The 17,457-nt window shown below is 37.6% G+C and overlaps 1 protein-coding gene across 2 annotated transcripts in view; it reads right to left on the bottom strand.

The window, feature by feature from the left end:
- Window positions 1-11,205: 11,205 nt before the first annotated feature.
- khdrbs2 (KH domain containing, RNA binding, signal transduction associated 2) overlaps window positions 11,206-17,457 on the bottom strand; it is a 51,090-nt gene continuing 44,838 nt past the window's right edge. The window contains exons 7-10 of one of the 2 annotated variants that reach the window (XM_077494922.1): window positions 14,869-14,951; window positions 14,592-14,647; window positions 12,902-12,998; window positions 11,206-11,252 (exon numbers count right to left, since the gene is read on the bottom strand). In XM_077494922.1, coding sequence (XP_077351048.1) covers window positions 12,904-12,998; window positions 14,592-14,647; window positions 14,869-14,951 — 234 coding nt within the window. In that variant the 3' untranslated portion in view covers window positions 11,206-11,252; window positions 12,902-12,903. Of the gene's footprint in view, window positions 11,253-12,017; window positions 12,999-14,591; window positions 14,648-14,868; window positions 14,952-17,457 lie in introns of those variants that run through there. The other variant, XM_077494921.1, reaches the window with a different exon arrangement.

Genomic DNA, 17,457 nt, shown 5'->3' with positions numbered 1-17,457 from the left:
TTGGAGGGACGCACATGTGTATGTCACGGGTGGGCATACAGTAATGGCCCCAAAAGTGTAGCAGCTGAATGCATGTGCTGATTCCCTCCAGGGGTTGTCAGGTAGACAGAGCACAAGAGCTTGCTGATGCGTCATGAATTGACACAAGAGTTAGTGGCCGAAACAGACAGCAAATAAGAATCTGTGTGATAGCCTGAGGGGGGAACCTATGTTGAAAACAATTCCCTGGATTTCCCGTTTGACATTGATAGATTGATGAGCTCAAGCTCAAAGCCGTCCACCAGATTGCCACCTGGAGATTGATGGATGAAAAAAAGGAAGTTTTCATTTCTCTGTATTTCCAGGTTAGATGTCTTCATAGGGGGTTGCTTCCTTACATTTTAATTAAATATAGATGTAATAAAATTATATTTAAAAGAATTAATTCTAATAATTGTAATTGTTAGTGATAATAGGCCTAAATATCAACAATATTGAATTGAGTATATTCCAGTTTTTCAAAAAAAAAAAAGAAAAAAAAAGTGCACAACGAAAAGGAGTGTAGCAGTTAGTATTATAGTTAATTATTGTCAATCAATCCCCACAAAGCATCCTTCCCAATAATATGTCTTAAGTCTGGCCCTTCACGCAATGCTCAATTTGTACACAGCTGAAAAATGAAATTGTTTTCAGAGCTTCACACTTTCCAAAACACTGAATTTATCATGGCGAGAATGGCCGGCCTTTCCACACAATTTATTCGCGCCATTAAACCCCACCTGACACTGGACATGTATTGAAGAATGAACAGTTGCAGGAATGATAGCTGGGAGACGCAGCGTTGAGAAGGGAGGCCTCGTCTCTCACACAGCTGCGCTGGGTAATCTCTTTCTTGTGGTCCGTAGATTCGCTCCCTCGTGAGGACGTTTTTTTTTTTTTCTCTCTCTCTACTGCTCACATACATTTTTCATCTTCACAGCTCCACCAGTAGCTTGCACAAAAGAAGTGCAATTTTCCCTTTCCTCGTGATTGTCAGTAGCTTGCCAGTGCAGGTAGCTTGTGCACGTGGGCAGATTTTGTGGCTGCAGCGCAAGCTACAAAAGCACTGACACCACGGGATTTGAACTGAATAGGTTTAAAAAGTACATACTGACTGATGACTCAATATTTTAATAATCGTGGTCCGTGGAGGGATACAGCCTCAAATATTTTAATTTCATTCTTTGCAGGAGACAGTTCATACGAATATAAAATCAGATAAAAAATAGCGATAAAAGAATCTGATGAATGAAATTCCGCATCATCCTTGTCTAAGACTCTTCCATATAAATACATAGGCCTATATTTGAGCCTTTTTTTTCCCCCATCCCAAAAAAGAAACACTAATGCAACCCTGCGGGCTGCCACTCTGATAAGATGAGGTAAACTTGAGCTCATAATTGACTTCAACAGTTTACTGCTGCAGCCCTCCAGGGCACTTTACCACCGCAACAAAAGCAGCAGCCTAGAAATAATCCACTCATGTCTCAACTATAGCCTGTAGAATGCTTTTGCTGTTCGGATTTTGTCAAGGTTATGATGACAATACTGTATTGCATCAAAATTACTGCACTGAAACCAAATCTATATTTTTATCTAAATCTAATTCTAACGAGGCACGTTCGTAAATATGCTCTGAATGAGCATGCATATTTTCGGAGAGGTAAAGTATGCTCCGCTTTCGGCCATTATCTTCCGAACAACACATGATTGTGTTGTGTTAGCAACACTACTACTTGTGTTTCATTGTAGTTACAGTGGCTGCTCCGTAGCAACAGCTGTTCGCCTGTTAAATTAGCTATAATAGCTGGTAGGCTATATTTAATAGCGTTTAAAGTTAACCAACAACAACTCGGCTCAGTAGTAATAAACTTGCTAGCCCACATAGCTAGCTAACACTAACAACCGTCTTGTATTATGTTAGTCCCGTAACATTTCCAAATCTGCGTTTCCGAATGGCAAATTCGAGCAACGCATCAAGTTTCTGAATGATCGGAGTGAACCAGTGTGCGCTTGGTGCGTATTTCCGAATGCGTCCGAGGTCAAACAATATTTAAAGCTGTTAAACCCAGGTGATCTTTATAATTGGTGGACCAGCCCAGACATGGCATAAAATGTATGAGCTAGGGTTGCCAACTTTCTCATCCTGAAATAAGGGACAGGTGCACGGCACGGTGCCATGGTGGTGTGAGCATGATGTGTGAAATCAGTGTATATTCTGATTAGATTCGAAATGCACAAAGTTTGTACATTTCCTTTAATCCTTACTGCAGGCCATCATTATGTAACCTCATAGAAAACCTCAAAGAAACCACAATATGCCGCTGTACCTAAAAAAAAAAAAAAACAGGTGCAAAAAAAAGAAATGCAAAACAGTAGCGTGACTCACCAAATTTACTTTTTCCATGGAGACTTTTCTTTCTTTTCTTTCTTACAGGTTTATCCATTCTCTCTTCCTAACCCACCGGACAACACTACACATTATTATTACATATTATTATTTTCTAGCCACTTACACAGTGTAAACCGCTACAACAAATGAACGTGACGATGCCTGATGCCTGTGATTGGCTGACAAGTGCTTCGTGACATTGCCGTTTTAGCTGATCTAGGACTTGTAGAGTGCGGTTTGCTGTGTTAAGCGCTGATTGCGAAACTTGCCAGCAAGCTAAATTCTTGCAGTATTTGTTCATAAATAGTACGAGAATACATCTTGTATTGCTCCCGCTGATACGTTCGCAGCCGACCTATTAAGATCGGCGTTTAGCGTGTAGTCGACATGAAGCTGTGACGAAACCAGGAAGTTCCTCTCTCTCTCTCTCTCTCTAGTTGCCTCTCTTACCTTGCAAGATCTCCACATAACGTCACACCCAGCGACTCATTTTATTGGCTACGAGCAACTTCCTTGTCACTTGTCAACCTACGGGAGCAGCCGTGGTCCAAAAATGGCAAAGATTCCGTTTGCTGCATTTCATGTAAGAATTGAGAATTATTTTATGGGACTTTTGAAGTCCCATAGGGGACATAACAATTTAGCCCAAAATACGAGGCGTCCCGGCTAATTCGGGACAGTTGGCAACCCTAGTATGAGCATTAGCAAAGGTGCTAATTGAAGTAAGAATTTTTGGAACCAGTTAGACTTAGACTTTTTTTTGGGGAGGGGGGTTGACTTCCCCTTTAATAACACTAAATTGCTTTACCATTGAAATGGAGCCTTGGAGGAAAATCTACTCCACACTCAGCATTAGCTGTGCCTGCAAAGTCTAATAATGCCTAAATGCAGCAAATTCCAAAAGCTTCTTTAACTATAGAAAAAGATGGCTTCTATCAAATTTGGCACTGGTTGTTAAGTAACATGGATTTAACATTCTAACATGACCTTGATCATCTGCTGGTGCTGAATGGATTATTATTGTTACAAATGTGGGCTGAATGGCTTATCTAAACTATTCAAATATCATTTCAAGTAGTTTCTTTCATTGTCTCATTTGAATCCAACAACTCAGACACGAAAGGAAATAAACAATTTGTGCTAAACCAGTAAAAACATCTCATTGAGGACATTGGTGATGCTGAACTTGACACCCCCATCACAATTGCTGTCGTCTGAGGCGTTTATCTGACATGTCATTGTGCTGACCTCAGAGGGGGTGCGCAGATGAAAGAAATGAAAAACAACATTGAAGCCCGCCGCGCCTTCATTGTCTGCCTTGTATACGCCACATGTAAGCTGATTGGACTTGCACGATTGTAGCGCCTCACCTGAAATAATGACTGGGATTTAATTTGCTTTGTGAGGAGGCTGGGAAGATGATCAATGAGGTGCCAGTGAATGAGATGGAAGCAGCATACATAAGTGAAGAGCGACGCATGTGGTAAACAACTGCAGAGAAGTGATGAGAGACTTATTTTCCATCTTGGTATGCCGTGCGTTAGCGAAGGCATGGAAATTTAACAGGTTATGACGATATAATGAGAGGACAAATCGTCTTGTCAATTTTAGGTTGCTTGAAAATGAAATGAAATACAGTGATACAAGAGAAACCTGTTGCACTTAGCCTAAAAAAATGTCAGCAGAATTATATAGATTTTTTTTTATCATCATGAATTCACAACTATAACGTGGTTTATCGTTCTTTCTTTCTTTCTTTTTTTTAAGACACATTATAGTATACATACTTTTATGCTCTCACATGTGGGAATGGAGAGCTAAGGTCAGCAATGCACTTCTCAGCCATGTAGAACAGTAAATTGTTATAATTTACATGAGAGAAAATATAATGGGAAAGTATAAAGTTGATAAAGTAGTGAATGTAGGCCTACCAACATTTAGTGGAAGAGGTTAGAGTGAATAACGGCATGTATTTATTGTCTGTTAAAAAATGTGTTTAAAAAATGTCTATCTATTGTATATCGTAGATTCACACCGATTGCAGGTGGACCTCAATAAATTAAAATTTGTCTCCTTTTGTTCCCACCATTTGAATATTGCCTTATTTCACTCAACCACCACCCTTGAGTCTTTGACCAAAGCACATGTAGGCTTATGTGATTATAAAAGTGTGAAACTGTGATAAAATCACAAAGAATGCATATTCAGTTTAACAAATAGAAGTGCTCGCGATATTAAGCTAGCATTAGCACGGCAAAGCAGCCAACGTTAGCCACAGCTGCTATGTTGATAGAATGACTGGTTTGGGATGGAGTATCATGTTAAGCAATAAATGTTATAGGTTAAAGTGTTTTATTTTTTATTTTATTTTTTTAATGTGCAGTTAGTTAAAAATCCAAAAGCGGTAACAATCTTAACTTTAAACGAGAAATGTTGCTAATTCAGTGTCACTTATTCTGAATTCTCCCAGCTGCCTTAACGTACCTGTTTGCTGGCTAATTTGGTTGTTTTTCCGAGATGAGGCCAGAGAGGGCTGATTATTTATTTATTTTACACAGACCACTTTACACTTGACTTTTCTTACTTAACTTTACACTTACATGTACAGGTAGGCTATGTGTTATCGGCAATAGGCTACTAAATGTTTTTATAGCCAACCAACCAAGTGGCATATTCTTCTGGTTTTCAGTTTGTGGCTTTCAGGAAAACACTGCACATGATATTTTTTGTTGTTTTGTCCAAAAGCACACCATTTTAATGTCAATGTTGCAATATCTGTATTATGTATGAGAGGTCTTGTTTGAAGACATGAGGCAGAGAATCTATTTTCTTTTTTAAATGTATTTATTTACAGTTTAGTCCAGCATGAAGTCACAGCCTGGACCTTAAGTCTGAAGATTATTTCTTAAGTGGGAGTTTTGTACTGCATTGCATTGTTTCAACACCTACAACATTCTTAAACTGCATGAAAACCAGTGCTTTTTTTGTGACGAAATGTTGGCGCAGTGCTCTCACCGATTAGTCTATCCACGCACCAACAACACAACATGTCAAAGCTCATCATCACTGCAAAAATAGCTCTAATGAGCTCGGGGGGTGAGAAGGCTTTCATAGCAAATAGACTTTGAGATAGCAGACGGTCTGTGCGGTGGTGAACAACTTCCTAAAACAAATGTGCAGCTCAAGCTAAACACCCTTACCTTCTGTCACCTGGCTTAGATCCCAGCTTGCTGTCACAGCAAACAACATGAAAATCATCAGAAACCGCTATAAGTCTACACTCAGGTGATTATAAGCCCTTTTTTTGTGGGGTGTGGGGGGGGGGGGGGAATTCTGGCTCATTGTGCGGCTGCATAAGCAAATCTGCTAAAATAAAATTGTGATTGTCATTTGTGATAGTATTCCTAATATTCTGCAAACTCAACATCAGATGCCAAAAATACAATAATTGATCCACCTGTTGAAATGGAATAATGGGCAAAGACTATTTTCCGGGCATTTCTAATATTTCTGCAATACAACTCTTAATGCAAATGTTTTCTTTACACCGTGAAAACAACGTATTGTATTACTTTTGCCTGTGACTAGCATACAAACAAGACAGATTGTTATAAAGGTCAAATGACATTTAATCACATTTTGAAATCAAAATAATCCTCACAAATCAAATTCCAACAATCCAAAGTCCAATGCTTTTCAATGAACGGAGAGCTTCCTTTCACTTTCACCGCCAATTTGACAAGTTGTGACGTAAGCTGGAAATTGTCAATTGGTAATGCCAGTTAGCTCGTTTATTGGCTGAGAACTGGGGAAACTTGTGTGATTTGTCAAATTGGGCACCAAATATATATTTTTAGGTTAAAATAAAAAACATCAACAAGTTTTGTTATCTTATTAATTAGCTCCTTTGTGTTACATGACCAACAAATCTTACATTTAGCTTTTACATGACGTTTGACATGACTGGCATGAGTACATTTATGTTCATCTGTTCTTGTGGAAATAAGCTGTTATGTACATTGATAAAAAACAAAACAAAACTGTCATTTGTGCACAGTATGCACATACAGCAAGCCTCTGAGCTGCAATATTCTGAAATGTAGTCTTGCGCTGCTAATTCCCCTCAATCCACTGCGCGCCTCCGTGGATCCTGCAGTTACAATGTGTCAACACACATCTGACATCTCGCGTGATGCTCTTGATTGAGAGGCGGCCTGGAGAGCCAGAGACAATCAACTCGTCCTTGAGATCCTGATGGAAAGAAAATGACCTCCCTCGCTCGCTATCTCATCTAGCTATTTCCAAAGAATCATTTTGTCTCTTGTTAGGATAAAGTAGCTGTTTATTTGAGGAAATGCCATGGAACGTTATTACCCAAGATCAACGAGCCATCATTGGTTGTTAACACGTGCCCGCTTGCATGCATTATTAGCGAACAACCAAGTAACAGCATGCTGCGTATTGTGAAAACGTCTCCTGCTTTCTCAGCCAGTTTTAAACGCATAAGCAGATGGTATCATCATGCCGGTGCACAATGTTGCAAAGGAATATTTTGCAACCTTTGGTTTATTCCTGTTGACATTAATATTTCACATGTGCTATTTCTGTGTCACTGTTAAGCCAGCACCACAATACAAAACATCAAATTATGAAAGAAATACATGCAATTCTGGACACAGAGCTTCAAAATGTAAGCCAATATAAAAAATATATAGAAAAAAATGAATTTGGGATTTCAGCCATTGGTTTCATATCATACTTAATTGCATGTAAATTAGAGTCGTTCCGATACCGATACTGGTATCAGCAGAGGCGCTGATACTGCATTAAAACAGTGGTATCGGTATCGGTGAGTACTCACAAATAATATGCCAATACCATTAATTCCAACTCTAACATTGGATTTTAGATGCAGGATCTTGTGTATTGCTCGTGCACGACATTCACTGATATGTGACATGTTCACTGCATGCCGATCTAAGATATCCTATTGTCCCTTGAATGCTCTGAACCAATGGCATGACAGCTTTTTCATGTTGAGGAAAAAAAAACAAAAAAACATAGGTATCGTATCGGCCGATACTGCAAAGCTGGGTATCGGGATCGGTATCGGGGGCCAAAAAACGGTATCGGAACAACACTAATGTAAATACAAATCATACATTTTACTAAACAAACAAACAAACTAGGATTACCATCGACTTTGACCTTAAAATGCAAGGACAATATGGTGAAAAACAGGTTAAACAATCCTAATTGTTATATTTATTGCTTACGCATCGTCTCTATATATATATATATATATATATATATATATATATATATATATATATATATATATATATATATATATAACAAAAAAAGTCATCAAAAATAAGGTTCCCAACTGTTTTTAAAAAAAATTGTATTCAGGTACAACTAGTAACAACAGTTGCTTCTTTTTTCACTCACATGACAATTAACTATACTAAAATAGTATTTGAAAGTTGAAGGCGTTGCACAATTCATATTATCCATGGACCACGTGAAGTTTCCCAGGGCCCACCAATGGTCCTCTAACCACAACTTGAATGCCTTGCTTATGCCTGGCAAGCCACTGTCAGTCATTTCCATCTCATCCATACATCTACAAACCAAAAACGGTTGTTTGTGTCAACAGAAAGGCCCCGTCCACTTCTTTCATGCTGCATTCTGTGCCCGGCGCTGAATAATGGGGGAGAAAAAAAACAGTGACTCTTTGTGTGGACTGAAGGATAAAGAAATGTGATGACAGCTGCGAAGTCTTTAAGCACCTTAGACTCGAGTATTTCTGCAAAACAAGACAAATACACAGTGAGTAGAATGATCCTTTTGGAAAATCCTGCATGTAATCTGAATGGGAGTAGAGTTTCATCAGTTGCATTCACACCCCCATAAAACTGCAGTGACAATCTTGTTGTGAAAAGGATTTAGAAGGTATTTGCAAATGGATGCATGCATAACAAACGACATACAGTACGTATACTGTATACTCAGAGACTCCAGTCACACTTAGGAGGGACTAAAAACTGAAGTTATACGGTAACTTCAGCATATCGTTGCTGTCCTATGAAAAAACACTGATGCCCGTTTATTTATTTATTTCATCCATCCATTTTCTTAACCGCTTATTCCTCACAAGGGTTGCGGGGGTGCTGGAGCCTATCTTAGCCAGCTTCGGGCAGTAGGAGGGGTACACCCTGGACTGGTTGCCAGCCAATCGCAGGGCACACAGAGACGAACAACCATCCACACTCACAAGCGCACCTAGGGACAATTCGGCGCGCCCAATTAACCTCCCATGCATGTCTTTGGAATGTGGGAGGAGACCGGAGTACCCGGAGAAGACCCACGCAGGCACGGGAAGAACATGCAAATTCTACCCAGTACCCAGGAAGGCCAGAGTCTGGACTCGATCTTGCGTTTTTAGTACTGGGAGGCAGACGTGCTAACCAGTCAGACACCGTGCCATCCTATTTATTTATTTATTTATTTATTTATTTATTTATTTATCTATCTATCTATTTATTTGTAACATTTTTGGGAAGTCTGCATTCAGTTTAATCCCATAAACATAAAAAAAAAAAAAAAAAAAAAAAAAAAAATGGACATAAGCGTTTTTCACAGGAGATCGACGATATGTATACAAATTATGTTATCATCCTTTAACGTTTGACAATTTTGAAAAAAAATGACATTTTCCATCAAGGAGATGCTTGAGATCGCGGAAGCAGAAATTTATTAGTTGGGGAGATGCGATTGTCGCACGTAAAGTGCTTTTATACAGGTAAACTGCAAGCTCTCTTGTGGATGATGCAGCTCAAGTTACGCGTGCAGTTGGAGACCGCCCCCGATGGTCCATCTGTGTGCCACCCTCTAACCAGTTGTGACGCATGGTCAGGGGTGCTATTCAAAAATTTTTAACATAATGTTAATCATTTATTCAACATTTCTACGATTCAGAGGGATTGTCCCATGCTGTTGTCAAATTTCTGAATGAAATATAATTCACCACGCACGTCGCCACCTGCACCACTATTTACACCAGTGGTGTCCAAACTACGGCTCGGGGGCCATTTGCGACCCGCCGTCCATTTTTTAGTGGCCCGCGACATATGCTAAAAATGGCATTTGACTCAGTTCAAATAAAAATAAAAACAAAAATGTTTGTAGATGGTCAAAGTAAGAAGGGAGGGTGTCAAAAAACACAGGTGCTATTAAAGATTATTTTAGTTAACTAAAACTAACGAAATAAACTAAAATAAAAAAAATTATTAACAAAATAAAATAAAAATGAAAACTAACTGAAATTACATTTTATGTTTACAAAACTAACTTAAACTATAGCAAAAATGTCCTTCGTTTTAGTTTTTGGTGTGATTTTTAGTAGATTTATTTTGATATAAACGGGAATAATGACGTTTAAAATATACAACACAGAAATGACGTCATCTAGCAGCTGCCAATAGAAAAGCACCAAAAGATGGCGTCGCTCCCATGGCGTTGTTTAAATATTGTGCACAAGTAATACACTTAAAAAACAAAAACAAAATACTAATACTAATACTGAAACTAACTAATACTAAACTATAACTAAGCATTTATTAAAGAACTAAAACTAATAAAAACTAACAGAACGACACTGAAAACTAAAAATAAAAATAAAAAAAATAGCTAAAATGAAAAATTCCAAAACTATAATAACCCTACTGCCATATTACAACTAAATTGGTTTACATACTGTAGCATTTTTCTAAATATGCAAAAGCACAAATAAATTAGTTGTGTACTTTTTAGGACTAAACACAATTTCTCTTCATAACATTATGTGGCCCTTGCGTCCTTCTGATTTTCTCTATGTGGCCCTCAAATGAAAAAGTTTGGACACCCCTGATTTAGACACTTTTTACGAGTCTAAAATCAATCATTTTTAACATATGAAAATATGTCTACTATTTCTAGTTTTGTGTAAAATGTATTTGCATACATACCACACTGCTCTCTTGACCAATGATGAGCGCTGAACCCATCCACTTGCAGCAACTTCTGCAAACTACATTGCCCTAAAAGAAAGCAATTACAATACAAAACATCACTATACAATTAAGTATTATACACGTACAGGAAAAATGTTTAATGCTAATCTTGTATTGAAGCGGTATGAAAAAAAAAAATGTCTGCCTGAGTGTTTGTACAAAAGTGTTTTTCTAGGTGCACTGAACTGCTGGTGGTGAACTAATAGTGCTACAAAACATTGACACAATTTTAACTTCTGATTGATTAAGGTTCAGTGCTTCCAATCAAATTACAGTATTTATTTGCCCTTGTTTAAGCTGCTGTACTTTATTGCAGGCCGGGGTTCTATGGTCTTTTGATGGGCTGTCAGAGTTATAAAAGCAGCTCTTTGCAACCCTGTAGGAAGTTTCAAATGAGCTCATTTTTTGCAAAGTATATTTCAGTCCCGCAGCATGAAACACAAAATGGGCTCATTCTTTTGTAAATGTTGCTCAGAACATGCACCTTTTCAAATGCATTTAAAGGTTTGGTGCTGATTTTCAGCCCACTGTGAAGGAAAACAAATAGAAAACCTTAAAATCATTAATTGGAATATGATTTAACCTTCAAAAAAGATATGAGCCAAACCTGATAATGTCTGTTTATTACCTGTCCAGATAAATGTGAATAACCGCAATGTTGCACAATGATATGCCTGCAGAGTTGAGTTTTTATTGGTTTGTTTTATTGTTTTATATGGTCTGTGTAAATGCATCATCTCACCTGTTTTACAACCCATACGTCTTGACCACTACAGTGCTTTTTATACCTAAAAAGAAAGCAAACACATTTTAGGTTGTATCAAAAGTACTAATGTGGTAAATCCTTACATGCTTTTGAGTCCATCACTGTGAAAAAAGTAAACCAATTTAAGGTAAAGGTGAATGATTTATAGTTTTGAACTTAATTCATGTGACATTTAGAATATAATTTTAGTCTTGTTTATCACTGGTAACAATTTATAAGCATCTAATTAGAGGAACTTTTAAACCAGCAGGAATGTTTATTCTGGGCAGGTTTACTTTTTTGTTAGTGGATGTTAGATTTGAATATTAAATCAGTATTTTAGTTACCTGTTTAGAGTTAAACTGGTCAGCAGCGATGAGGTTTAAACGATGCATTGCAAGAGCTTAAATTCAATGACAAAAAAAAAAAAACGTTAGAGACAATGAAGAGTGGTTACGTAGAAATTAAAAGAAGTATGTTGGTTGTGCTCTTAATTCACAACGTGTATTAATATTTAATATAACACAATATAAGGGACGTCTTACCTCTTTAACAGCATATGATTCTCAGTGTCAATCAGTCTGTTTACTGATGTCAAACTTCACAAGATGGATTAAGGGGGAAAAAAATGTTAATTCCTACATAAGGAAGTTATCATATAAATGTCAAGGATGTTTACGCATAAATTTAAATGATAAATAGGACTGCTTTGTGGGCTCTTATTGTATAAACAGTATGACATTTTGTCAGCGTGAAAAGCCAAACAAATGTGCATAGCCATCTACTGTATTTAGAGTCTTACACATGGTGCAGGGGTTTATGTTAATTTTTATTAAATACTTTATGTACAAAGACAGATTGGACACACAAAATAAAAGCACTAATTATAAAGTACACACACTGTACATTGCTTGATTGCTTTCAACCACAGAGAAAAACTGTCGTAAATGAAAGAGATGTGATTAGACCTAATTAATCCTTTTTAACACGACATCTTCATATAGAGGGAAACACGGGGGTGATTTAGAACTGTATTTTATTCCGTGATTTACTTTCTCCTTCCTATTGCTTTTTTTTTTTTTTTTTTTTTTTTTTGTAAACCATGCTATACAATGAACACAAACCTGCAATTACAAAATGGCGACCTTTGCAAACTAAAAGTGGTGTACAGAAATCTTGTTTTTTTTTGTTTTTTTTTTGGTGACTCACAAAATGGCAGGTGGAAACAATTGTACCACATGTTGCATTGGTGGTGTTCGATTATCATCGGATTAGAGGTAATAAAGAAATGAAAGTAAGACACAAATCTAAAAAAAAAAAAAAATCCCCACTTATGACGCAAACAGACAATTTACAATATGAGCTAGAACAGGGGATTTCCAAAGTGTTTTCAATGTGTCACTTTACCAACAAAAACTTTTTTTTTTTTCTTACTAAATAATTCATACCTGCACACCGTACAGAGTACTACTTATCAGAAATAATACCTGATCTCTTTAATGCTTTTCCCCCAATTGAATGCATGCAGAGCCCTGCTCTCCCCAGTCTCACCGAGCTTGCCTTTGATATATTGCTTAAGTATCACACTTTGAAAAGCCACTGCTTTAAGGGCTTATCTGAATGAAATGGACAAACAATATTTGAAATCAATATAAATAATGAGACATAAATTGCAGGTCACGTGTGGAGCACCTTCAGTATCGACCATAGGGATGTTTTCTGTATCCACCTCTTGTCAGCTGTAGAACTGGAGCTTTGAGACTGGGACGGGAATTGGGCCACTCCTCTTCTGGAAAAGCAATAAAAGCATCTGAGTTAGTGTGCACAGGTACGCGTCCTGTCACAGTGACTGAATGCATGAACACATTTCATCTGAAGAGATTCTACACAAAATTAATTTTACAAGGACTTTGGCCTCTGTCGGAGCATTGATGTGCTTTGACAGCCAGCAGCTCCATCCTCCCTTAAAGCCACATTACAAAAAAGGCGGCCACCTCTTCTGCATGGCACATTGAGCAAGCTTCCAAATAGGAAAATGTTTATGGAGCAGAAAATCCAATCATTGCCCTCTTGGTTTTTGGTCATCATCGTCATCAACACTCCAGTGTGAATTTGGTTGTGCAAAAAAGCCTGCAGAGCCACAGAAACCAGCTGACAGTGACACAGCCATCATGTGACAAGCAAGTCAAGTTGGTGTTTTTGTTGTAAAAGGCTTGTTGCTAGCATCTTTTTTTTCTGGAATGAGCCATTGAGGGCCGACATCCAAGAAGCAAAACGCTCCACCTTCACAATGTGCAGCCGTCATTTCACGGAGCTCCTTTTGGCACACTGACTGCAGTTGGAGCCAAGAGGGAATCAGTAGTGGGTTCCAAACATGCCCCCGCCCAAGTACCCCAAAATACCAGTGCGTATTAAACATTTGATAACGATAATAGGATCCTCAGCAAAAGTAGTTTTTCAGAATTAATTAAAATTCCAAGAAATATTGTTCATAAAGATGATTGGATGTTTATCAGGGGTGTCAAAATTAACACGTTCATAATCAGTTAACGCATAGTCCCTTTAACAAAAAAAAAAAAAAAAAAAAAAAAAAAAATGCTGATTAACATACATCCCTTATTTGGGCTTATTTCCATTACAGCCCAGTAGGAGTTAAACTACCATCGGATACTGCACTGCACTGCAGCCAATCTACTTGTCTAAATAGGAGAAAGAAATATTAGAGTAGCTATTTTTTTCAACTATTTTTCAACATTAATTTGACAAGCATAATTTGCATCATGAATGTCTAACATGAAACACTAATGCCACCTAGTAGTTGAACAATTCGATTAATTTAGCTCAAAACATCCATCCATCATATTCACCATGCATCCCGATGGTCACTCCGCCCCTACCTATTTCATTACTTTGAAATAATGGTATCTTATTAAGCTTTCCTATACTTAGGAAATTTAATCATACTTAATATTAGTCTCTCTACTTCCAGTTGGAAGAAAAATATATATTAAAAGTGTCATTCGCACTAATAGGTGATGAGTGAATTTCTTTGAATTGCAATGAATTAAATTCCACTTCCTGTCATTCAAATTCAATTCAGCATCCTGTGGTGTGGAGTCAATTCAAATTCAAATTCACCCATTGAATTGAATTGAATTCTGAATTTTGCCCAGCTCTGGTATACATACAGTATTTGTATATTTATATTATTTAAATATTTAGATTTAAACACTATAAAAAGGTGGCATACACTAAACCAGTAAAAAATAAATAAAATAAATAAAAAAATAAAAAAATAATAAAATAATAAATAAAATAAATAAATAAATAAATAAACAATAAAAAGTGTCAAATAATTTATTAGTTACCGTAGTCCACTTACCATAGTTGTAGGATTCGTCATTTGTTCCTTGTCCATATTCATAATATTCTGAGATGCTAAATGAGAAAGACATCCACATTACCAAATGTATTGTACAAGTATGTTTATTAGCTGCATCAAGTTACGATAACAAAGCTTTTACTCCTTTTAAAATATTCGCTGCCTAAAAATAACATTTGGATATGTTTTGTGTACATGCTAAATGCTGTGCCAACTGGAGATGCACGTGAGTAAACAGCAGACAATGGCTGATTATTGAACAGCGTGTAAACGCCACCTTTTCGACTGATTGCTGTAGTTATCGTCATAGGCGTCATAGCTGTCATCATCGTATTCGCCGCCATATCCATCATCGTAGCCCTGTGAGAGGAGAGAGTTTTAGCAAAACAGTTGACTCATCTACTCATTTATTTGCACTCTAAGTGAAAACAATCAATGTTTAGTACCGCAGGCAGTGTCCGTAATGCGTGAGGAAACAGGAAAAATGCATGCCCAGTCGCAATTATTGATTAAGGTTTGCAGGAGAACATGTTTCTTTATTGGAGCAAAATGAACACCTTCCGAGGTTTCAATTTCAATGTGGAGCTCAACTACTGATAAGCGGCTATAAAGAGAACATGCACAAACATCCACTGACAACACTGCAAATGCCAAACATGAATGCCAGAAAACAAGCAATACGTTCTCTGATATGGTAGCTTTCATCTTTTGGTAATGACAAAGTTGTTCTGTGCTTGTAAAACAGTGGTGTCCAAAATACGGCCTGGGAGCCATTTGTGACCCACGGTCCAATTTTTAGCAGTCCACAGCAAATACAAAGTCAGATTTGTGAATATTACCATAATTTCTTCAAACTAACATTCATTTGTATCGTGTGGAAAATTATAGAGTCTATACAATGTGACAAAATTTCATAATTTCACATCTACAGAGTAAATTCTGTAGAGTCAATTTGACTCTATTTAGATAGGGACCAAATAGACTCGGTTTTAGAGTACCGTATTTTCCGCACTATAAGGCGCACCACATTATAAGGTGCACCTTCAATGAATGACATATTTTAAAACTTTTTCCATATATAAGGCGCTACAATAGAGGCTGGGGTTACGTTATGCATCCATTAGATGGTGCTGCGCTAAAGGGAATGTCAACAAAACAGATATGTCAGTCAAACTTACAAAATTACAAACCAGCTTTCTGAGAACTCCATTCACTCCTAAAATGAATAAACGGCTGTTTTATTATTTTCTCTGAAGTAAAGTATTAGTATTAGCTAGCGATCCAAGATGGCGGGATCTTCTGCGCATGCGCGTTACTGATCGTGCAGGGTCACCGATAGCGTCTTGACAGCGAGACCTGTTGTGGCTCAATATTGATCCATATATAAGGCGCACTGGATTATAAGGCGCATGGTCAGCTTTTGACAAAATTGAAGGCTTTTAGGTGCGCCTTATAGTGCGGAAAATACGGTAATTTTTACACTTGGAAGAGAGTAAAATAAAGAATTGGACAAAATTTAAAAAAATAAAAATAAAAGTGGACATCCAACTTTCACACATTAACTGCCATAGACGGTTTTAGATGTTAAAGATTTTTTTATTTTTATTTTTTCCTGGACTGGCAGTGAATGAGTTAATATACAAACATTATATATAAATAAGTATTTTCCAATCCACACAAAGCAATGCTGTTGGCCTTGGTACAAAGTGGAAAAACATTTTTAATACATTCAGAGGACACCTTTTGATTGCAAGGACGTAACTAGATCAAGCGTGGCAGCCAAAAGAGAGACGCACATTCACCACGATGGGCGATTTCTCTTCTCTTCAATTAGTTGAACAAGGCCAAAGCTGAGAATCAAGCCAGACCCTCCAGAACTGTGAGGCACACATGAATCACTAAAATTAGACAATGCTGCCCATTTTACCCAAAGATTTATGTTGAATTTTACTTTCATGGTTCCGCTGTTCAAGTCAATCCCTTTAAAAAAAAACACTATGAGGGGTGACAACGTGCCCTTGTGTCCTCTAATTAATGAGGCATGGCTTTTTAGTTTGACACTCATCCGTAAAAATAAAAGAAATAACACGGGCCCTTTTATGCAGGCAGGTAGGAATAAATCAAATGTTAACACAAAGGTGGAGGGTTCTTATTGGGCATAATTAGGACAGCAAGGAGCTGAAGGCCCGTAGCCATGTGCTTCATTATCAGTTGACAACCTGCATTTCCCCCGACAGTGACGGATCTTCACGCCGGGCTGCCTCTGAATGTGCCGCCGAAAAGCAGGATGGGAAGGAAAATGAGATTTGCGCCGTTTTTTTTGTTGTTGTTGTCCCAGTCAATAGTTGTCGCTCTTCACGCTTTCCACCTTTGCAAATGCACCTTTTGTTCAGGCAAATTCTCATTATTTATTCATACGGCCTGCTCAAATCAAACCCTTATTATCACCTCAAAACTGTGATATGCTGAATTTATTTCCACATGACTTTCTCGGTTCCATTGTTTGAGGCTTGGGTGAAAGAGGTTATAAATGCAAAACAAATCTGACTGAAGTTGAACAATTTGTTGTGATTAAGTTGTGCATTCAATTAAATAACCTTGCACATGAAGAGTACGTCATATGTGTTTGAATAAACAGAAAAGGGATACGCAGAGTTCTAAAGAGAACACATGAGCATGTTGTCCTCAGAAGTGGCCTGAGAAAGTGCTCGCCTCCTCGAAAAACACAAATCTGAAACATCTTTTCGAGAAAAGCTAAACTGGGAGGATTTTTCTTCTCATTTCAAAAGGGTGTCTTGCAGCTTCCACAGACGATGGAGTTTCTTTCTTTTTTTTTTCCCCCCTGAAAGCCTCCCAAAGCTCTGTG

Source organism: Festucalex cinctus, chromosome 14 (assembly GCF_051991245.1).
Source record: "Festucalex cinctus isolate MCC-2025b chromosome 14, RoL_Fcin_1.0, whole genome shotgun sequence".
NCBI lineage: Eukaryota > Metazoa > Chordata > Actinopteri > Syngnathiformes > Syngnathidae > Festucalex > Festucalex cinctus.
This window is presented reverse-complemented; position numbering and strand designations above follow the sequence as displayed.